Raw genomic sequence first — 25,321 nt, 5'->3', positions numbered from 1 at the left:
AAAAGGAGAGAAAGAAGAAAATAAAGTCGGGCACAGTGAGCCACTCTGGGAGGCCAAGGAGAGTGGTTGGGAGTTCGCAACCAGCCTGACCAACATGGAGAAACCCAGTCTCTACTAAAAGTACAAAATTAGCCAGGCGTGATGGCACATGCCTGTAATCCCAGGTACTCCAGGGACTGAAGCAGGAGAATCACTTGAACCCTGGAGGAGGAGGTTGCAGTGAGCCAAGATCACGCCACTGCCCTCCAGCCTGGGCAACAAGAGTGAAACTCTGTCTCAAAAAAGAAAAAAAAGAAAGAAAATGAAAGAAAGAGAGATAGAAAAGAAAAGACAGGAAAGAAAAGAGAAAAGAAAAGAAAGAGAAAAGACAGAAAAGAATAGGCAGAAAAGAAGAGAAAAAAAGACCATAAATTTAGTGGCTTACGGCAACACAAACTTATTCTCTTACACTTTGGAGGCCAGAAGACCAAAATCAGTTTCACTGAACTAAAGTCAAGGTGTGGGTAGAGTTAGTTGGGTTTGGAGAGTCCAAGGGATAATTCATGTTCATGCAATTTCTGGCTTCTTGACGATGTCTGCATTTATTGGCTGATGACTCATTCATCAAATCACTCCAACCTTTTGCTCTGTTATCACATATTCTGCTTCCTTCTTTTGCCTTTTTGCCTTCATCTGATGAGGACCCTTATAATTATATTTATCACTAACCTGGATAACTGTCTTGTCTCAGAATCCTTAAATTATATACATGTATAAGTCCCCCACTTTTGCCATATAAGGTAACATTCACATGTTCCAGGAATTAGGATGTGGATATCTTTTGGAGAGACTATTCACCAGACCACACCTAGGCACCTTCTGTCTTTTTCTGCTACTAGAATATATGACTTTTCTTTTTCTTTTTAATTTTTTTTTTTATTTTTATTTTAAGTTCTGGGATACACGTGCAGGACATGCATGTTTGTTACCAGGTATACATGTGCCAGGGTAGTTTGCCGCAGCTATCAACCCGTCATCTAGGTTTTAAGCCCCACATGCATTAGGTGTTTGTCCTAATGCTCTCCCTCCCCTTGCCCCCAAGCCGTGACAGGTCCCAGTGTGTGATGTTCCCCTCTCTGTGTCCATGTGTTATCATTATTCAACTCCCACTTATGAGGGAGAACATACAGTTTTTGGTTTTCTGTTCCTGTGTTAGTTTTCTGAGAATGATGGCTTCCAGCTTCGTCCATATACCTGTAAAGGACATGAACTCATCCTTTTTTATGGCTGCATAGTATTCCATGGTGTATATGTGCCACATTTTTCACTGATGGGCATTTGGGTTGGTTGAAGTCTTTGCTATTGTAAATAATCGTCCAATAAATATACATGTGCATGTGTCTTTATAGTAGAATGATTTATAATCCTTTCGATATATGCAGTAATGGGATCTCTGTGTCAAATGGTATTTCCGGTTCTTGATCTTTGAGGAATTGCCACACTGTCTTCTATAATGATTGAACAACTAATTTACACTCCTACTAACATGTGACAGCATTTCTATTTCTCCACAGCCTTGCCAGCATCTGTTATTTCCCAACTTTTTTTTTTTAATTTATTTTTTATTATTATTATACTTTAATTCTAGGGTACATGTGCATAACGTGCAGGTTTGTTACATATGTATACTTGTGCCATGTTGGTGTGCTGCACCCATCAACTTGTCAGCACCCATCAACTCGTCATTTACATCAGGTATAACTCCCAATGCAATCCCTCCCCCCTCCCCCCTCCCCATGATAGGCCCGGTGTGTGATGTCCCCCTTCCCGAGTCCAAGTGATCTCATTGTTCAGTTCCCACCTATGAGTGAGAACATGCGGTGTTTGGTTTTCTGTTCTTGTGATAGTTTGCTAAGAATGATGGTTTCTAGCTGCATCCATGTCCCTACAAAGGACACAAACTCATTCTTTTTTATGGCTGCATAGTATTCCATGGTGTATATGTGCCACATTTGAAGTACCATATGACCCAGCCATCCCATTACTGGGTATATACCCAAAGGATTATAAATCATGCTGCTATAAAGACACATGCACACGTATGTTTATTGTGGCACTATTCACAATAGCAAAGACTTGGAATCAACCCAAATGTCCATCAGTTTCCCAACTTTTTAATAATCGCCATTCTGACTGGCATGAGATGGTATCTTACAGTGGTTTTGATTTGCAATTCTCTAATGACCAGTGATAATGAGCTTTTTTTCATAGGTTTTTTGGCCACATAAATGCCTTCTTTTGAGAAGTGTCTGCTGATATACTTTGCTCACTTTTTGATGGGGTTGTTTGTTTTTTTCCTTGTAAATTTGTTTAAATTCCTTGTAGAGTCCAGATATGAGACCTTTGTCAGATGGGAAGATTGCAAAAATTTTCTCCCATTCTGTAGGTTGCCTGTTCACTTTAATTAGTTTATTTTGCTGTACAGAAACTTTTTAGTTTAATTAGATCCCATTTGTCAATTCTGGCTTTTGTTGCAATTGCTTTTGGTGTTTTAGTTATGAAGTCTTTGCCTATGCCTATGTCTTGAATGGTATTACCCAGGTTTTCTTCCTTCCTTCCTTCCTTCCTTCCTTCCTTCCTTCCTTTCTTTTCTTTTCTTTTCGTTTCTTTTCTTTTCTTTTCTTTTTTCTTTTCTTTTCTTTTCTTTTCTTTTCTTTTCTTGAGACAGAGTCTCACTCTGTTGCCCAGGCTGGAGTAGAGTGGTGCCATCTTGGCTCACTGAAACCTCTGCCTCCCAGATTCAAACAAATCCCCTGCTTCAGACTACTGAGTAGCTGGGATTACAGACACCTGCCACTGCACCTGGTTAATTTTTGTATTTTTTAGTAGAGACAGTGTTTCACTATCTTGGCCAGGCTGGTCATGAACTCCTGACCTTGTGATCCACCCACCATGGACTCCCAAAGTGCTGGGATTACAGGTGTGAGCCACTGTGCCCAGCTGCCTAGGTTTTCTTCTAGTGTTTCTATAATTTTGGGTTTCACATTTAAGTCTTTAATCCATCTTGAGTTAATCAAGCAAGAGAAATAAATAAAGCATATTCAAATAGGAAGAAAGGAAGTCAAATTGTCTCTGTTTGGAGAAGACATGATTGTATATTTTGAAAACCCCATTGACTCAGCCCCCAAACTCCTTAAGCTGATAAGAAACTTCAGCAAAGTCTCAGAATACAAAATCAATGTGCAAAAATCACAGTCATTCCTATATACAAACAATAGACAAATAGAGAGCCAAATAATGAGTGAAATCCCATTCACAGTTGCTACAAAGAGAATAAAATACCTAGGAATACAACATACAAGGGATGTGAAGGACCTCTTTAAGGAGAATTACAAACCACTCCTCAAAGAAATAAGAGAGGACAGAAACAAATGGAAAAACATTCCATGCTCATGGATAGGAAGAATCAGTATCATGAAAATGGCCATACTGCCCAAAGTAATTTATAGATTTAATGCTATTCCCATCAAGTTACCATTGACTTTCTTCACAGAATTAGAAAAAAAAAATACTTTAAATTTCGTATGGAACCAAAAAAGAGCCCATATAGCCAAGACAATCCTAAGCAAAAAGAACAAAGCTGGAGGCATCATGCTATCTGACTTCAAACTATACTACAAGGCTACAGTAACCAAAACAGCATGGTGCTGGTACCAAAAACAGATATATAGACCAATGGAACAGAATAGAGACCTCAGAAATAACACCACACATCTACAACCATCTGATCTTTGGCAAACCTGACAAAAACAAGCAATCAGGGAATGATTCCCTATTTAATAAATGTTGCTGGGAAAACCAGCTAGCCATATGCAGAAAATAGAAACTGGATCCCTTTCTTACACATTAGACTAACCATTTTCAAATTCAAAATAGCTCCTCCAACTATCATCATCACATTCACTTTTCAACAAACAAAAAGAGGAGTAGATGACATATATCTTTTCTATCATCATAATTGAGATATGAAAAACAATAGTTACCTTCTCAATCCATTGGTCAAAAAGTTGTCACAGTAAAAAGGTTCAAGGAGGACTGAGGAAGGTAATCTTTAGGTAGGTGTCCATAGCCTGGCTAATATTGAACTTCAGTTTCTGAGGAAAACTATCAACATTTATGTGGTAGACCACAAATAGTCTTTTCTCCATACATAGTGACAAAACTAACCTTTTTATGAGAAGTTATGATCCATTCATATAAGTTCTTTAAATTTGTGCAATTGTTATAGGAAATCGATATTTTAGCACAGCCAAAAATAACACTTCTTTTTAGAATAGGAATTCATTCTCCTTTCTTGTTCTAGTGAGTATTTGCTATGGTTTTTTTGACAGAATTACGTACTGGACTCAGAGAACAAAATAGGTATTACTTAAAATTTCTAAATTTATTGTATATAGAGCTGATGCTGTCAATATTAGTCATGTGTACTAACTTTCAGAACTTGTTACAAATGAAGGTCTTAAAAAACTTTCCTCTAACCCGTACAACTTCAAGACCTTTAAGAAAAATTGACATGATAGAGAAGGTTATGGTGGAAAACTTGTAACTTAAAACTTGTAAGCCATCTGCCATATATAAACAGAACAAATAGGAAACGAGTGTTATGAAATGTTGGAAAACCGGCAGCAAAGGATGGCAATCCCTGAAAGAAGAGAAAAAAAAAGACAATAGAAAGATGAGGCATATAATTGTCTTGGCTTTCTTCTTGGCGGCATCCGTTGACATTGATGCAGAAAGAGAAAACTGAAGGTTCTCACTGAACTAAGGATCAGAGAAGTTGGAATTTCAAAAAGTTGCCAGCTGGAATTTGTAGAGAAGAAAAGCATAAAGTAGAGAACTCTGCAGAGACAGCTACGGGAATCTAAATACAGATCTGCTGAGGCTTTGGCTTAATGCCTAGGATGAAACTATTCAAAATCAGGCAAAATTTTATGACTAAGGAAACAACTACAATCAGGGAGCTTACGCTTAAAAGCTACAAGAGCTTAGACAAGGATGGGTGCCATATGAGTTAGATTAAGCAGAGTGGAGAGACTTAACTGAAAAAAGCAGATTGGGGAGATTTCATAAAACACCTCATACTGCATATCAGAAGGAGAGTGAAACAAATCCCACTGTAAAGGCTACTCTAGACAGACTCAAATACAGTTTTGTTTTTTTTTTTTAAAGTCTCAAAAAGATTAAATTGATGCCTAAACAAAACTCAACACTTCTCAAAGGAGTTCAGCAAATCTATCCTGTCAACAATGTTCAGCATTCAATCAAAAAATTAACAGATGTGAGAAGGAGTGGAAAATATGACTCATGCAAGAAAAATGTCAGTGAATACAAAGAGACAATAAATTTCAGACATGATAAAATTTGCCGGCAAGGACTTTAAGTAGCCAGTATAAATATGTTTAAAATTTTAAAGGAAAACACAAATACAATGAAAGAATAAGTAAAAATTATTTTTAAATAGAATTTATATCATGGAAAAATATGATATCTAAAATAAATTTAGCAAAAAAACCTCTGGTAGAGAATAACAGCTGATTAGACATACAGTTAAAAGAAAAAAATATGACCTTAAAGTCAGAGCATAAAAGCTATTGAAAGTGAAGTACAGTAAGTAAAAATGTTGAAGATACACAGAGAAAAAAAAGGAACAGAACTCAGTGGTTTATGGGAAAATATCAAGCATACACACATGCCCATAATTTGAATCCAAATGGATGGAGAAAACAGAAATTTATTTGAAAAAATAATGGCGAAATGTTTATTCAAAGGTTTTAAAAATGTATATCCCAAATTCCAAGTAGCTGTGTTATCTCTGGCAGAAAAAAATCCAAGTAAAGCAAAACTAACCAAAGCTTACCATATATAAATTACTGATACCCAATGATAAAGCGAAAATCTTAAAAGTAGTCAGATAAATGAAAAAAAAAAAAAAAAGACTAGAAATACTGGAAATATAGGAGATGTCCTGTGAGAAACCATGCAAGTACAAGCCAGAAGACAATAGAACATCTATAAATTGTTGAAAGAAAAACAAAAACCAAAAACTATCTACTTGAAATTCAATATTCTAAGGGTGGGCGCAGTGGCTCACGCCTGTAATCCCCACACTTTGCGAGGCCGAGGCGGGCAGATCAAGAGGTCAGGAGATCGAGACCATCCTGGCTAACATGGTAAAACCTCGTCTCTACTAAAAATACAAAAACATTAGCTGGGCGTGGTGGCGGGCGCTTGTAGTCCCAGCTACTCAGGAGACTGAGGCAAGAGAATGGTGTGAACCTGGGAGGCAGAGCTTGCAGTGAGCCGAGATCATGCCACTGCACTCCAACCTGGGGACACAGAGTGAGACTCGGTCTCAAAAAAAAAAATAATAATAATATCCAACAGAAATATTATTCAATTAAAAAATAAAAGTAAAAATACCTTCACACAAACAATGGCCAAGAAAATGTATTAGGAGCAGATCTGAACTTGAAATTATTAAAGCATGTTTATTAGGGTAAATGAAAATTCAGAAATTCAGTTTTACATGAGAGAATGAGGAGGATCAGAAATGCAGTTGTTTTGTTCTCTTGCCTAATTTTAAAAACCTCCTTGAAAGATATTTAACTTCTAAAGCAAAAATGGAACAACATATTGTGTGTTTTATAACATATGTAGAAGTTAAATGTTTGATAATATTATTACAAAGGATGATAATGGCAGAGATCAAGGAATGCTGTTTTAAGGTTCTTACTTTATACATGAAGTGGTAAAACATTATTTTAAAATACATGACAATATGTTAAGTTTCATATTGCATGTGTGGCTTATAGCAATGTCTAACAAAAATTTTTAAAAAGGTATAACTAATAAGTCAGTAGTAGAGATAAAATGGCATTCTAAATGTTATGGAACACACCAGAGGTCAGTATAAAAGGAAATATTGAATAAAGAATGAATGAGGCTGGGCATGGTGGCTCACACTTGTAATCCCAGCACTTTGGGAGGCCGAGGTGGGCAGATCACCTGAGGTCAGGAGTTTGAGACGAACCTGGCCAACATGGTGAAACCCCCTCTCTATTAAAATACAAAAATTAGTGGGGCATGGTGGCAAGCGCCTGTGATCGCAGCTACTTGGGAGGCTGAAACAGGAGAATTGCTTGAACCTGGGAGGCAGAGGTTGCAGTGAGTCAAGATCGTGCCACTGCGCTCCAGCCTGGGTGGTGGCACAAGACTGTCTCAAAAAAAAAAAAAGAAAAGAAGGAAGAAAAGAAAGAAAGAAAACATAGATGTGATCATTTGAAAATGAATTGCAAACCCCAGTGAGAATAAGCCCAGGATATAAATGTTTAAGTTACCCCAAAGTCATCAATTTTCAAGGACTTCTTTTCCTGAAAGTGACCATAATAAAGAATCAGGGAAAAACTTGGCTCTTTGGAATTTACATGTAGTTTAAACTTTTGGACTTTTTTAGATGTTAAATTATAAGGGCAGAATAATTTAATTTTAGATATTAATTACTCTGGACTAATTTTTTGGAACTTTAATTTCTTCAGTTTTATTTCTCTGTGGGAATTTAATAATTAGAATATTTATGTGTTAATTTTTGAACATGTCCAAATTCTTGCTATTGAATAATTGAAGTATCTTGACATCATGATTTAATTTAATCACAGAGCCTCTGAAGAACTCTATTGAACAGTGTAACTGAACATAATTTAACATGAGAAACAGCATATAGAGGGAATTTTGAGGCTTTGAAGTTAATTAATTAATGTACTGTTTTATTATAGTTCAAAGTCTTCTGTAAACAAACATAGTGCCCACTAGTAGTTCTTAGGGGAAGCTACAATAGAGAAGCAATTGCTATTGAGTTAAGGACTTGAAATTTATTTAAAATATGAATATCTCCAAAAGCAGCTCTGAGAAAAGACCCTAGGTTCCACTAGTTTTGATTTGAGAAGTGATCCCAGGAGGCACAAGTGTGAAAATGGGAAAAGTTAGACAATGGAAAGGAAAACTACAATAAAAGGTAAGAGGAAAAGGGGGATGCATTCATGAGATTCATAACTATGGGGAAAAAAGGACTGGATTCTAGTGTGGACCCCTTGAACAATGTTGAATGCCCCTCAGGAGTTTCCCATTGAGTGAATGGGTAGCTGTGCTTCTTACTCACTGATTTGTGTCCCTCATTGGTTAATGAGGATTCCTGAGGACATCAAATCCCTGGCATAGTAGGGCTGCCTTGAGTGTAGTTGATAAAGATTCTTGTGCAGTTAGGTTGGGGCAAAAGTAATTGCAGTTTTGCCATTAAAAGTAAGTGCCAAAAAAAAAAAAAAAAAAAAAAGCAATTACTTTTGCACTAACCTACCTAATAAATAAAATCTTAAGGAACAGTGACAGACAGACAAGCTTTGGCAGCAAGTAGTTATCAAGGGACATTCACCATAGATGAGGAGGCCTGTGTGGGCTGTGGAGCAAGACATGAATACTGTCTGCTGTGGGGCCTCATGTGGCAAAAGACTGAAATGATACATGGCCAATACCACCCGCCAAGCAAGAGCCAATCGCCTAGATGACAAGCAACGGAAAGTTTTAAATCAAAATTAAAAGCAAAAAGAGTTGAAGAATATGAAGAAGGGAAACGTTCCCACCTGTTATCTTTTTAGGAGGGAAACTGTAGTTCTCAAAATTTATCTTCAGAATTACCAGGAATGTTTGTTAGAACACACATTGTTCTACACCCTACTTAGAGTTTCTGATTTGTAGCCACAGATGAGCCCTGAGAATTTGCCTTTAAAACATGTTGCTGTTGCTCCTTGTGCACGAACCACAGTTTGACAATCTGTGAGCAAGGGTAACCCTCTAGTTTCTCACTCTCTCGTGTAGTAACTCTCAGTGGGAGGAGAAGAGAGGGTGAAGGAGACCTCTTACTTCCTGCTCTGTAGATCTCACTGTCTCACTTTCTAGATTTCTCTGCAGTCTGGCCAAACTTAGATAGGAAGCTTTAGCAGACCCAGGGCAGATATTCCAGTGTTGCCTATGACCAAATGAGGAAGCCGAATTCTATGATGCAAAAAAGAAAGCTATTGTTGCCCCAGACTTAAGCTGGGTTTTCTTTTTTTCTTTTTTTTTTTTTATTTTATTTTATTTTATTTTTTTTTTATTTTTTATTTTTATTTTTTTTTTTATACTTTAAGTTGTAGGGTACATGTGCATAACGTGCAGGTTTGTTGCAGCTGGAAACCATCATTCTTAGCAAACTATCACAAGAACAGAAAACCAAACACCGCATGTTCTCACTCATAGGTGGGAACTGAACAATGAGATCACTTGGACTCAGGAAGCTGGGTTTTCTAAATAATAGCTTTTTCAGTAATGAAGGTCATGCTTTATATCTGTATATCTGATTCTTGTGTCTTTCTTACAGATGTTTCCAACTTTGAAGGAGAAAAATCGGGGTGTTGTATATAGACATCTTGTAAAACCGACAAACAACAACCATTTTATGCAGAAGTTTTCTTATTTCAGTAGAAAAAACATCCACACAATATTATGTATGAGGGCTTAAATAATTTGAATGAGAGAGAAGTAACAGTATGCATATAGTTTTACTGTGAATACGGACACGCTTTCTGCCCAGAGGGGAGTGTAAACACTGATGACTTTTAAAAATTTCAAACATTCTGTATGAAACATTCTGTACGCTTAAGATCTAAAAACGATTTGCTTTATGTAAAAAGAGAAGGAAAAGCATGAAATGAAATCCACTGGTAGAGTCAAGCTACTTTGATTTATACCTAATGTTTCTTCAGACAACGGCACAGAAGCACTTTCATATTTCAATAATCTAATTTTGCATTATTTGAAAAGGAACAGGGCTATAGATAGACTTTTATTTGGCTTATGCCCTAGGATATTCAAATAGACTTTGAACTTCAAAAAGACTCTTTTACTAATTCCAATAACTTGTGGTATTTTCAGGGCTTGTTATGGTAATCAATGACATATTTTATTTTTATTACAAATTGACAAATTGTTAAGATAAATATTTTAAATTCTGAAAACCTGATTTTCTAAAGGTGCTTTTAAGCTTTTCTAAAAGTGAATGAAAAATATAAGATGAGTTAAACCAGTGTTAGAGATTTATTGGATTCCATAAATGTGCTATTTGATAGATAATTTGCATTTTCTTGCATTTTGATTGTATTTTATCCAGTATTATTCCTCATTCCCAACTACTGTTTGTTGTTATTGACTGATAACACTTGCGTAATCCCAAGTTTGCTATACTTCTTGACATAAAAAACATGCGTTTAAAGTTCTTATGCCAAATACAAAACATCATAAAACCAAAGGAGGGGAACACCCCAAAAAAGAGACAGTACTCATTTTAGGGCTGTGGTTGTGTAACTTATCCCACCCTTTCTAGATATGTTATTATAAAGTGTCATTATTCTAGTTTTTGTTTGGCGAAATATTTTGATAGATCAGAAACTTTGTAAATAAGGTGGATGGTTACCTACTTGATATTTATTTTCCCTTTTCTTCTAGATAACATAATCTTTATATTGTTGTGGGTGGCAATACATCACAGTCAGAAAAATATATTGTGCCATGTGTTTTCGTTTAGGGAGGATCAATGGAAGTTACCACTGGTGCTTTCATTAAAACCTTTTTAAAAAGTGCTTTCTCGGCTGGGTGCGGTGGCTCATGCCTGTAATCCCAGCACTTTGGGAGGCCGAAGAGGGTGAATCACGAGGTCAGGAGTTCAAGACTAGCCTGGCTAAGATGGTGAAACCTGTCTCTACTAAAAAAAAAGAAAAAATAATAATCAGGAGTGGTGGAGGGCACCTGTAATCCTATAATCCCAGCTACTGGGGAAGCTGAGGCAGAGAATTGCTTGAACCCGGGGGTCAGAGTTTGCAGTGAGCCAAGATCGCGCCACTGCACTCCAGCCTGGGCAACAGAGCAAGACTCGTCTCAAAAAAAAAAAAAAAAAGTTATTTCTCATGTGCCAGGTGTCATTTCCTCCTTCCTGCCTCTTCCTGTTTCCTTGTTGAAAGGTCTACAGAATTTTCACAGCGATTTTGAAGTCAGAGGATGAGACTGAGGGTAGAAACTGTTTGCTAATCATAATAGGGGAAGCTTATGATACCGAAGACATTATAGATCTGCCATCCCCAAACCGCCCTATCTTTTTATATGTTAGAAGAATACACTCGTATCTCCTTTGAGCCCCTGGCCTTTTGGGTCTATGTTATAGCAATTAAAGTTAATCCCTCACTGTTAAAAACAAATATAAAATGAACTTTGAAACAAACTTATTGCCTTCCCTTGTTGATATAAATGCAGCAGAACAAGTTTTTGATCAATGATAGTTGAATTTGATAAATCAGTGATATTTTATACCTTATTTCTCCTAGTGGTTAAGACTAGAAGTGGCAAATTAGATTAGGACATTTGGGCTGCTTAAAACCCTAGCAAACCTTAGTGGTCCACAGAGTCCTTTATATAGACTTGACCTAACTAGAAACATTTTTTTAGAATCTGAAAATGCTTCGAGTGAGGGTATTGCATATCTTCCTCTCTAGTACCTTATTCTAGTAATATTTGATCCTTGGGAATGCCAGTCAATTTTCATGTCACATTTATCATGTCCTCTCCTGTGTCCTTATCTCACACTTAGTCTGTGACCTACCGTAATCACTCCCTTGTAAACTTATTTAACTTCTTCACTCCTAACTATCCCCCACTTACTCACCTGACAAACAAACGCTCGCTAAATCAAAGTCTTTTTTTTTCTCTCATGGCTACTTTACAGTCAACCACAACAGAAGGAAAACATACTTCATGAATACTACAAGCTCTCCCCAACATACCAACTACATATTGTTATTTCAATCACCCTCCTGCATTGCAAGATAATTATTTGACATTTCCTTCCCTCCCACAACCATTAAAGCTATTATAAACTCTTCACTTTCAACCATTGGTATTATTCATTTCCCTGAAGAAAATTCAGGTAATGCAAAAAGGACGTCCTCATGCTCCTGCACTGTGAATCTTTTCCCAAACAGTGTGTCTTTCTCTGTGTTTCAACAGAGGAACTATTCATCTTCCAAAGATCAGTCCGTCCTTCTGTGAATTAGATCACATCAATTTTAAATTTAATTGATTTGTTACTATAATTATCCTTTTTGTCTTATAAATTATCTGCTTTTCATTTTTACTGGATTATTCCCATCAGCATAAAAGATGATCACATCTATAACTTTTATAAAATCCACTCCCTTGAATGCAGGCGCCTTGCAGCTACTGCAAAGTTCTCTCTTAACTTTCAGCAAATGTTCTCCTTTAAAAGAGTTAATGATAGATGTGTTCTTTATTTTTTCACTTTCCTTTCTCTCTTGAATTGACTATAATCATAGTTTTATCACCGATACTTGGCAAAAGCTGGTCTTGGAAAGGTTAATAATTGCACACAAGTACTGAAATCTAGTGCTTAAATTATACTCCTCATCTTGTTTGCCCTCTCAGCAATGATAATATCATTGGTTTTCTCTCCAAACCCCATCCCTTCCTGAAAATCTTTATACCAAGAAAGTCAGAGCAGTTTAAATGTTATGGGACGTAATGGAAAGAAACTGGTTTTGCTCCCTGTGGGATATTGGTTCAGGGACCCTTGTACCTCGAAAGGGAAAAGCATTGGAGTTCAGCACAAGAAATCACTGCTAATATTGAATTCCTTTTCATTAATTCATAATGCTAAGGCTGATGGGGAGCACTCTGTTTCTGAGACCTCATTATTTCTTTATTCCCATATTCCGTCTTCAGAAAAACCTGAGATCAGAGAGTAAGCAGTTCATTCACGGGAGGGGATGAAATAGGGAAGCTGCCCTTCACCAGTGCTGCTCAGTGCAACCTTGCAACATGAAAGCCCACAGTTTGGCTCAAAGTCTCCTCCGTGGGTTTCTCAGCTGGGACATGGCAAATGAGTAAGTTATGTAAGAAACCTACATCAGACATGAATGAGGAGCAGCAGCTCCTAAAGAGCAGCCGTTTAGAATAGTTGTCACACTTTACCACGTATCATAATTTCCTGAGACGCTTTTCAAAATGCAGATTTCAAATCAGACTTCCTGAGAGTGCTGGTGAAGGCCAGGGTTCTGCACTTGTGATCTTTTCTTTTATACAATTCTGATGCAGGTGGGGAACATGAACCATACACTCTAAAAACTACTAGGAACTCTTACATGAAAGAACTAGGACTGGGAGTGAGGATAAGAGATAAAAGACAGAATTAATTGTTAGCCAAAAACAAAATTGGAGACTCTCTCTCTCTAATGTTGAAAAAAAATAAAAATAAAGGGCAGGACACTAATCTTGTTGAATAGGTGAACAGTCAGTAAGCATTCGCCACAAAATAGAAAGTGAGGGCCAGATGTGCAAGAACAATTTCCCCATGAATGCAGCATTTACATAGAGGGAGGAGCATCCTCAGCACACACTTGTCCTACTCCCTCAAGATTGTGTATCAGCAGGTATAATTACTATATATATGAAAGTCCATCTCCAAACATCTGAGGCCACTGGGAACAGCATGAATCAACTTTGCGTCTTGCCTGCTTTCTTCCCTGGTTTCATGGAAAGTTGGGTTCAAAGATTTGATTATGTCTAGATGCCAACTATATTTTCACCAGAAACCAAGAACTAGATCTGCTCCTTTGGAGTGTCAACAATAGTTAGATTGCCCAATATGTTCAAACTTTTTGGAACATTTTGTTAATTGATTTCCGGTACACGTACTTCTCATCACAGGGTTCTCCTTTTCAGTCTTCTCCACTTGTTAACCTCAGATCCAAGGCTCAATCCTCTGACTTCATATCCATCTATACTTATTTCTAACGTGACCTAATTAAGCTCAGATTTATGACTTTAACTGCAATTTATACATATTGATATTACCTGAACATACAACTTTGGGCTTTCATGTTCCTCAATTGAATACTTGACATTTCCATCGATAATTATATTTAAGTTATCCTAAAATTTAATCTCACCCAATCCCAAAATGTGTTCCTTCTTCAAAGCAGTAAATGGCACACCCATATACTTAACTGTTTCCTTCAGATTCCTTAAGATCATTTTTTAACTCTCGCACTCACATGCTATTCCTCAGTGATACTCACAGAAGTACTTCTATATATTCCAAATGTGACCACTTCTTTATAACTCCACCATTAAGACTATATTTTAAGCTACCATTATCTCTTACTTGGACACTAAAATAGTCTTTAAACTATTCATTTGTTTTTTTAAAAAATCAGAATGTGCTACCCCATATACTAAACACTTCGATAGCTTCCCCTTATATTTAGAATGGAAATCCAAATATTTACCTAGGTCCACAGGGATCCATGTGATCTGCCCCAAGGCTACCTCTACAAGCTCATTATCTGCCACTCTCCTCTAAATTCATGCTCATCACACTAGCCATCTTGCTTTTCCTACAGAAAGCCAAGTAAGTTTCTGCCTCCTTTTTATAAATCATAGAGTATATTAACATATATATTACAATAAATTATGGAAATGAAATGTTTACTAATAAGTCACATATGCAATCCTGTATTAATGCTAGTGAATAACTACAATTTAAATTAAATCAGAAATAAAGAAAAAAAGAAAAGCTCTGATTGTAGGAGTGATATCAGCCCACCTGGTCCACATTCATAGACAGCCAGTAAATTAACCATCAAGAGTATAACATTTGCTATACATGAATAATAGTAATCTATATCATTAATGCAATCAATTAAAGAGATGATCTATTTAAAATTTTTGTTTCTAAAAATTTATGCTTGCCTAGTTGTTAATATTCTAAACTAAAAAATAATGTAAATTTCTTGTGTTCTAATTTTCCAATTAAAATGAGTTACTTTAACATTTTATGATAACAAAAATAGGACTAATTTATAGTGCTTATTCACTTGGAAACCTTTTTTTTTTTTTCACTTAAAAAACTTTTACATTATCAATTGAGTCTCAAAACTTGAAATATTATTAGTACCTTGCAAAGTTAAAAAAATAGAAGGCTTCCCTTCCTAGTAAACTATGGTATTCTTTGAATAGTCAGGGTAACAAAATCATTTCTTACCGTTCACTTGGAAGATGTGAGTCTGATAGACTTGTTCATAGCCATCTGCATAGCAGGTGTAATTGCCCATGTGAGTTGTGGTCACCTTGGTAATGTACAAGGACCCATCATCTCCAAAATCCTATTAAAAAATAAAATAAAACAAGGTGTTTGCATTTTGAATTAATTGCAACAATTTCATTTTTTAAAAGGCGTATTCAGGTGCAAAACAAATAGACTCAAATATTGTTTTAAAATTATCAAAATGAGCATTGTTGGGTGTATAAGTGTAAAGGATCTGTAATTATAATTTTCTAACAATATGTTTTGTTTAAAAAGCCTCATCTCAACTCATAAATATAGCTTTTAAATATTTATTTGAAATGTGTGTTTAATATATAAAGTAAGTTAGTTTCCACATATGTGTTCTAATTTAGTTCCCATGTTCAAGATTAATACAGGCCAGCCAGGCACAGTGGCCTCACCCCTGTAATCCCAGCACTTTGAGAGGCCAAGGCAGGTGGATCACTTGATGTCAGGAGTTCAAGACCAGCCTGGCCCACACAATGAAGTCATGTCTCTACTAAAAATACGTAAATTAGCTGTGTGTGGTGGCACACACCTGTAGTCACAGTTACTCAGGAAGCTGAGACAGGAAAATTGCTTGAACCTGGGAGGCAGAGGTTGCAGTGACCTGAGAACGTGCCACGGCAATCCAGCCTGGGCGACAGAGTGAGACTCTGTCTCTAAATAAATAAATAATTACAAATTAAAAAAATTTTAAAAAAGATTAGCACAGCTATAAGGTGTTTTCTTCTTATGAATGGCTAAAACAAATGCCTGTTAACTGCATTCTTCACCCTGGTAGTTATCTACTACTTCTATATTACTTAATTATATATTTACCAATAAAAATAATTATTAAAGCAGTGTGATCTCGGTGATAACATTTATAGACATAACATAGAATAGCATTTATTTTCCAAGCCCAGATACCATCAACACATTTGCATAAAATAACCATACCACTTCAAAATAATGGAGGTAAATGCATAACCATTTTGAAAAAAAAAAGAAAGGAAATAAACTTGCACTGTTAAAATCAAATCCATGAAGCACCTCCAGAACAGCAAAGATCAGAAAATTTTCTCTTCCATTACAATAATGATTATTCTGGCAAAAATTGCCAAAATCTTTTTTTTTTTTTTTTTTTTTTTTCAGAATTCTGGAAATAGCGAAAGGCTCACAATAGCCCACAGAGTATTTATTCAAAAAGTGGCTGGCTCCTAATAAGAATGGCAAAATTTATGTGGCATTTTAACTTTACTTCCTCAACACCTCTCCACAGCCGCATGGTGGCCTTGAACTAGGCTCCCTGAAATTATGCCAGCTATGAAAATCATCATCCTAGAAGACATTGGAAGGGAAAGAGCAAGTCAGAAGCTCCTCCAAGACCTCATCCTGAGAGAATTGTACCTGTTGGATAGATTAGCAGCTCCTCAAAAATGTACATTGTCATGACTTCTTTTTATTTGAGCTTTGAGCAACGCTTAAAGCTCACTCTGTGTAAAGAGTCCCATCCCTATCCCTAGTGCTCTGTGAGTGCAGTGGCATGATCTCAGCTCACTGCAATCTGTGCCTCCCGGGTTCAATCAATTCTCCTGCCTCAGCCACCCGAGTAGCTGGGAGCACAGGGTCACGCCATCACACCTGGTTAGTTTTTGGTTTTGTTTTGAGATGGAGTTTCGCTTTCGTTGCCCAAGGTGGAGTGCAATGGCATGATCTCATCTCACTGCCACCTCTGCTTCCCGGGTTCCAGCGATTCTCCTGCCTCAGCCTCCCGAGTAGCTGGGATTACAGGCGCCACAGGTGCGTGCCACCACGCCTGGCTAATTTTTTGTATTTTTAGTAGAAACAGGGCTTCACCATGTTAGCCAGGCTGGTCTCGAACTCCTGACCTCAGGTGATTCAGCTGCCTCAGCCTCCCAAATTGCTGAGATTCCAGGAGTGAGCCACTGCGCCCAGCTAATTTTTGTATTTTTAGTAGAGACACTCGGTTTTCACTATGTTGGCCAGGCTGGTCTTGAACTCCTGCTTCAGCCACCCAAAGTGCTGGGATTACAGGCATCAGCCACCACACCTGCCCCCTAAAGTCTTTATTGAAAGGAAACAACAGCAGTTGTTTAACATTACAACTTTCTGCAACAGAGATACTAGTTGTAGATAACAGTAGTGTTTGACTAAATAAACATTACAAGATAAACCTGAGGAACGGACTCTCCGCAGGGAAATTTGTAGAGTTCCACAAATTCCTAGGAGTCTACAAGGCCACACAAATGTGCAGGACTGTGTGCATGCTCAGCAGAGACGTGTGAATCCCTATTCTCTCATCTCTAGCTGCACATAAGGCTCTACACAAGCAGAAATTGGAGGCTAAGACAGAGTCGTGAACTATATAGGAACACTCATATTGTAACACAAAACAGAGATAGAGAACCTCAGCAAAGCCTGGGAGACTTACTGATGCAAGGCATTTAATTAAATCCCTGTTCAATAGTTAGCTCACCACTAAGAGTGAATCTCAACAGCCACACACAACATACCAAAGAAAAATAGGTAAATTCAGCTTTACAAAAATTAAAAATTTTTGCTGCTCAAAAGACATGAAGAAAGTAAAGAGATACCCTGTAGAAAAGAGGAAATATTTGAAGAAAATTTATCTGATAAGGATCTTCTATTCAGAATATATAAAGAGTAATTACAATTCAACAATCAAAAAGCAAATAGGCTCGGTATGGTAGCTCACACCTGTAATCCCAACACTTTGGGGGGCCAAGGCAGGCAGATCACCTGAGGTCAGGAGTTCGAGACCAGCCAGCCAACATGGGGAAACCCCGTCTCTACTAAAAATACAAAAATTAGCTGGGCATGGTGGCACATGCCTATAATCCCAGCTACTCAGCAGGTTGAGGCACAAGAATTGCTTGAACCCAAGAGGTAGAGGTTGCAGTGAGCCGAAATCGTTCCACTGCACTCCAGCCTGGGTGACAGAGTCAAACTCTGTCTCAAAACAAAACAAAATAAAACAAATAGTCTAGTTAAAATAACGGGCAGAGGATTCAAACGAACATTTCTCAAAAGATTTACAAATGAACAATAAGCACATGAAAGCACGTTCAGCATTACTAGTCACTAAGGATATGCAAATAAAAACCTCAGTGAGATACTACTTCATATGCTCTACATTGGTTAAAATAAAAAAGAGACAATTGCAGATGTTGGAGAGGATGTGGAAAATTTGGAACCTTCACACATTGCTAGTGAGAATATTAAATGGTGCCTCTGCTTTGGATAACAGTTTGGTCACTCCTCAAAAAGCTAAACTAAGTTACCTAGGACTAGCAATTCATTCCTATGTACATACCCAAAAGAACTGAAAACATGTCTGATACTTTCTGTATGCAAATGTGCATAGCTATATTACTCATAAAAGGCAAAAAGTGAAAACAACCCAAATGTCTATCAATGGATGAATGGATAAATAAAATGTAGTATATCTATACAATGGAGTATAGATTATTTGACAATAAAAAGGAATAAAGTACTGATATATACTGCAACATGAATAAACCTTTCTTTTCAGCCTTAGGGCCTTTGTATGAATCTTGAAATTAATATTCTAAGTGAAAGAAGCCAGACACAAAAAGCCACAAATTGTCTGAGTCTGATTATATGACATGTCCTGAATGACCACATCCATAGACATAGAATACAGATTTGTGGTAACCAGGGACTGAGGGGATGGGGGAGGGGGAAATACCTGCTAATAAGTCTGAAGTCCTTTTTGGAGGGATAAAAATATTCTAAACTTTGACAGCCATGATGGCTGCACAATTTTGCTAATATAGTAGAAAACACTGAATTGCACACTTTGAATGGGTTAATTTTATGGTTTGTGGAGAATAGCAGGGTAAAGCTGTTGTTAAAATAAAATCTATATGAAATACTTAAATACAAAAAAAACCATGCCATAATAAAACTATATATATTCTTAGTTAATGAAATCTTCACTGAGTATGAAAAAAATTAGAAATCAAAAAAGAAAGAATAATTGACGTATTTATATGAAGAAGAAACACTTTTGCATTCCAAAACATTGCTATCAGCAACAGAAAGCTAGTTAACCACAAATTATCGAGACAAAACTCAATGCATTTAATCTTTATTTATAAAGCAGTTATCAGTATGCCAGACATTACTGTAAACACTTCACAAAAATGGACACATTTCATCTGTATATTAAACCTATAAAATAAGATCTAGTAATATTCTCCCACTTTATAGCCAGGGATGCTAAGATGTCAAGTAAGCTACTAGTTCCGCTTGGCCTCTAATTAGCAGAGCTAGGATTGGAAACCAGGTAGGCTTACTCCAGAGTCTGTGTTTCATGCTCCCACAACACACTGCCTTCCTTGTCAATCATAAGTTGAACTCGGGGATAAAAACAGGAAGAGAGAACAAAGAGGAAATTTGAGAAAAAAATGCTCAAAACAAAAAAGGTAAAATATACTACCAGATTTGAAGAAAAAAGGCTGGAAATGTAGTGAGAGTGCATGTGCCCATAGAAGAAAGGCTGGGTAGATACGCTGAAGTTTGAGTCAAAAGACAACATTGTAAAACATGTCAACCCCCCTGTATTCAACCCCTTTTCTCAGCTGCAGAGAATGAGGATATGAGGTGCTGGTACAGAAAATTCTTTTTATTATTATTATTATTATTATTATTATTATGCTTTAAGTTCTGGGATACATACCATGCAGAATGCGCAGATTTGTTACATAGGTATACAGTGCCATGGTGGTTTGCTGCACACATCAACCCGTCATCTACATTAGGTGTTTCTCCTAATGCTATCCCTCCCCTAGACCTCCAATCCCCGACAGACCCCAATGTGTGATGTTCCCCACCCTGTGTCCATGTGTTTTATTGTTCAGCTCCCACTTATGAGTGAGAACATGCGGTGTTTGGTTCTCTGTTCTTGTGTTTGTTTGCTGAAAATGATGGTTTCCAGCTTTATCCATGTCCCTGCAAAGGACATGAACTCTTTCTTTTTTATGGCTGCACAGTATTCCATGGCGTATATGTGCCACTTTTCTTTATCCAGTCTATCAATGATGGGCATTTGGGTTGGTTCCAAGCCTTTGCTATTGTGAATAGTGCCGCAATAAACATACGTGAGCACGTGTCTTTATAGTAGCATGATTTATAATCCTTTGGGTATATACCCAGTAATGGCATTGCTGGGTCAAATGGTATTTCTCATTCTCGATCCTTGAGGAATCACCACACTGTCTTCCACAATGGTTGAACTAATTTACATTCCCACCAACAGTGTAAAAGCGTTCCTATTTCTCCACATCCTCTCCAGCTTTTTAAGATGTGATTGGCAAATTTTGAATATACTTTACTATAAATAGTCTTAAAGATTTTTTTCCCAGATATTTACTCTGAGGATTTACTTTCTAAGAGTTTTTTGTTCATTGCCTCTTCCCAATTTTAATTTTGGATTTAGAATTTTTCATGTTTATTTCTAAATTTTTAATGTGTTGCTCAGTTTTAAATGTTATATACAATATTTATCAATAAAAAGTGAGCATTTATCTTCACTTCATTCAGTATCTTTTGGTAAAGAAACTGTTTTCCCTCTGAAATGTGATTTTTAAAAAATATTTATATCTTTAAAATATGATAGTATCCACTGACTTACCAAAGTTCACATGATAGTACTCCAAAACCATATCTGATATAATTTCTGAGTTTACCTATATTTATGCTAGGTGAATTTCTGTTAAAAATAGCTTCCCTCAAACTGACACACACTACAGATTTATTGAAAACAAGAAAATGATTATGGAGCTACTGAATCTGGCCTTGAAAATGATAAAAATCTTCTGACAAGGAAAAAAAGATCAGAGAAGAGAAAGAGAGAAAGATAAACGGGAGAAGAGGAGAAGGAGGAGGAGGAGTCAAAGAAGAAGGGATGAGGAGAGGGGAGGCAGAAGGGGAGGAAAAGGAGGGAAGGGGAAACATATTGTACACTCTGGCTGTCATATGGTTTAACTGAATAAACCTTCATAACTCTCAATAAAATATAAATCCTCAATATCATATTATATAAGATCAATCATACCACATTTCTACAACTCCCAGAGGAAACTGTCATGGTGCTACTCTCACTGATTTAATGAGGGAAAGCCTTATGAGCTACACAATCGGAGAGGATTTGGAGCTTGAACCTCCACAAAAAGTAACTATTGATACAAATTTCACAATATAACTCCAGCTTTCACCACAGGCTACCATTAAAAACAGGGGTCATACAGACAGAACACTGTTAGGGAACTGAAATGCTAAATGAAAAGACAAAAGACTGTACCCCACGTGAACAGTAAGCAGATATTTGACATGTTGTAGAGTATAATGGGGGAATGCCAGACTTTCGTATAAATTAGTTGAGAAAGATTAGAGTCGAGTATTTTTAGAAAGATTTTGAGCAAAAAAATAATTATTGATGACTAGAAATATAATAGCACGATATCTAGTCTGCATAACATAGACATAAATGCAGGGCAAGAAAGTGTAAAACTCATTACAACCAGAAAATATCATGGAGACTGGATCACAACAAAGAATTAGTTCACTGGAGAAGAATAATTTAAAACAATAGTGAAAATTCTGAATATATGTGGATGGTATTTGTGATTATGTTTATGTTCAAATATGCCAAACTGTATATTAATATTTTAATGTGTATTTTCAGATAATTCTTTTAAAATTTATTGAAAACCTGAAATAAACAACTTTTCCGTATGTCCTATAGAGCTACCTAGAGAGTACAGTCTTTCCCTTTCTAGTATAATCAAGATTCCTTCACCCAATGGTGTAAAAATTATCCAAGACTACAACTTTCAAGGTGTTTTATTGAAATCTGTGTTATTCCATAACACCAAATCTCTTTTAGTTACACTGCTCTTCTTTCTAAAACAGCATATCTAAATTACCATGACCATTTCTAAGCTATATTTGTTTGTTCATATTTTTATCTCTTTCCTCTAAATGGAATTAAAATATTCCAGCCAAAGTTTTCTTTAATACACAATTTTATAAACACCTTTTCAGGCAGCTTTTTGAATGAGCTAGACTTTAATATCCTCTTATCAGTTTGAATAAAGCGTATATCTTTTCAATATATTTAAAATAAAACACTATATTTCAGTCTATTTAAAATAAATAGTAAATATTTATTGAGCATGTAAATATGTCGAGTGCTATGCTGAACAATTTAAACGAAACATGAAATTTTATCATTTAAACAACTTTGTCAAAAAGGCCCCATTATTAATCCCATTTTGCAGATAAGAAAACTAAAATATACTGCTGTTGAATAACTCGGTTGTGGTCACCAAACAAGGTGAGGGGTCTCATATTAGCATCCAAACAGACTGAAGAATTTAGCTGTTCTTTTTATATAATTCTTAACACATTCTCTTTTTTTTAGATTCTCCATTAACTTTAGCCAAGCCTCAAATTTGTACTTTGAGTTTTGTTACATGTATAAAGACATATCAAACCTACTCTTTACCTCCATTCTGATACAGCATTTCTGATCTTTTATTTTCTCAGCAGTTTTCTAATCTTAAATAGATCAAAACAAATGTGTGATGTGGAGGTTCAGCCATAGTTGAGAGTTATAGCCTTAGAACAGACAACGTGAATTCAGGGACAAAATCTTCCACTTATTCCGAACCCTTGTTACACCTTTATAATCTGACTGCCAATAGACACTCCATAAATATTTCCTCAGCGATTAAATCTTTATGAGCTTCTACACCATTACAGAGTTGCCTTAAGGCATTGATGTCTGGAAAGAGTTTATAGGAAAAAAAACACAAAATCATTTATTTTGTTGAGTTGATTGCTTATATATTTTTCAAGGTAGTGTAAATGGGAACTTTGGAAAAAAGAACACCTGTAGCACGTATGTAAAATTGTGAAAATTTTTATGGTGACTACCAATTGATTATAATCAATTATGTAAGAATAACAAAACATTTAACAACCTATAGATGATGAGCACTGGTTAATCAGAATGTACAAGGCAGTAAAAACCAGGTATTGATTATATCAATACATAACAGCTGAATTTCAGGCCTGTATTTAACCACATGTTTTTAATCATATTGTTTAGATTGCTTCAATCTAAAAGATGTTTCATCTGTTATAAAATGATAAATTTTAAATGTTAGCCCACTTTCTTTTTCATATTATGTTCCTCCTTATAGTTCTAAATTGTATGCTACCAATATTATTTGCACTTTAAATACAGTTTTCTGTATAAAATACATGTTTTGATATACACTGACATTAAAGTAACTTCGTTTCAAATTCTGAGTTTTCTAGTACATGCGTTTACTTTGCAATACCGTAAAAGCTATTTTCCTAGCTTTTTATGTAAACAAAATGTATTTTCATAAAATAACAATAAAATAAATTTAAGCAAACTTCTACATATTGAGATTGACTAGTGTAGTATTATCTCACAGTAGATAAGATTTTCTAGAAACTACGGATTTTTCTCAGTAACCTATTTACTAACATGCTTAACATAGAATCAGTAAACAACACTGTGATATAATAAATAAAATACATTTAATTTGGTAAATACATCATTTTAAAAACTCTTTTCCTTAAAGTAAATTGTTTCATGAATCAATTTAAAAAGATGCAATAGAAAAGAAATGTCAACCAACATGGATTGAAACTATTGCTTAAAATTATTAAGTAAATGAAAATAAAACAGCTGCATTCTCTGGTATGAAAAGCAAAACCAAAATGATGAGAACTTTGTGTAAAAATATTATTAGATAATAAATGTAAAATAATTAATTTTATTTTTTAAACTTAAGAAAATAATCCTGCAAAAAGGTTCTAATATCTTCAAATTAATTGATATGTTCTCTTCTTGACCACAGTTTTCAGAATTCCTTACTGTTAGTATAATAATTTAGGAATAACTACCTCTCAGAATAATCAGGGAAAAGGGAAACTTTAATGAAAACGCCTACAAGTTCTAAATGGTTGTCAAGTTTCATGAAGTCTTATAAATGCGGTTTGGAATACAATGTAATTTGTTAAAAGTAAAAGGGTCCTAGAAATATAGAAGTTTCTACAGTCACTCTTGAAAGAGTTTTGAATGGAGTAAAATGACCTGCAGGTATTTCTCTTGTTAGAATAAAAAGAAGACAAGCAGAAGAAGCCTATGGCAGTTGTCCTGAGTAGACACTTGTACAATATGTAGACCCAGTGCAATAGGTTATGGAGTGCTCATAGGTTATGAAAAGCTACACAAAGTGGGTAAGAGGTGTCCCTCAAATTCTAGCGTGGAGAAGGTAAAGGAAAGTAGAGTAGGCAAAATGAGAATAGTAGGATTTGTAACAATTGCTATGAAATCACAAAAAGTTCACAAATACAACATACAACATGAACAATATTCATTGAGAACATGATAATAGTTTACTGAAAGGTATTAAAGAATATCTTACTCAGTGGAAAACATGACTAGAACTCAATATTTTAAAGGTATCAATTATTACTAAATTAATCCAAAATTTCAACACAACTTCAATTGATAAAAATCAACATGTTGTCTGGGCACAGTAGCTCATGGCTGTAATCCCAGCACTTAGGGAGGCCTCGGTGGGTAGATCAACTGAGGTCAGGAGTTTGAGACCAGCCTGGCCAGCATGGCAGAACTCCGTTTCTACTAAAAATACAAAAATTAGCCAGGTGTGGTGGTATGCACCTGTAATCACAGCTACTTGGGAGGCTGAGACAGGAGAATAGCTTGAACCTGGAAGGCAGATGTTGCAGTGAGTCAAAATTGCTCTATTGCACTCCAGCCTCAGTGACAGAGTTAGACCCCGTCTCAAAACAAACAAACAAACAAAAAACACATTTTTTGAGGAAATCGTAAGTTGATTTAGATTTGTAAGACAGTGTAATAGAGCATGAAAAGCCAAGACAATCCTGAAACAGAAAGAGAAAACAAAGATGACTTCTCTCTAGTATATATCAAGACTCATCTACAAGATTAAAACTAAGATGAAG

The 25,321-nt window shown here is 36.0% G+C and overlaps 1 protein-coding gene across 5 annotated transcripts in view; it reads right to left on the bottom strand.

Annotated features, from left to right (window-relative positions):
• The window catches only part of FSTL5 (follistatin like 5), a 795,441-nt gene that overhangs the window by 188,849 nt on the left and 581,271 nt on the right, over positions 1 to 25,321 (bottom strand). For all 5 annotated transcript variants that reach the window (XM_021938126.2, XM_021938127.2, XM_021938124.2 and 2 more), the window contains one exon: positions 15,176 to 15,296. In XM_021938126.2, coding sequence (XP_021793818.2) covers positions 15,176 to 15,296 — 121 coding nt within the window. The remainder of the gene's footprint in view (positions 1 to 15,175; positions 15,297 to 25,321) is intronic.

Source organism: Papio anubis, chromosome 3 (assembly GCF_008728515.1).
Source record: "Papio anubis isolate 15944 chromosome 3, Panubis1.0, whole genome shotgun sequence".
Taxonomy (NCBI): Eukaryota; Metazoa; Chordata; class Mammalia; order Primates; family Cercopithecidae; genus Papio; species Papio anubis.
The sequence above is the reverse complement of the archived record's forward strand: the minus strand, read 5'-3'. Positions and strand labels throughout refer to the sequence as shown.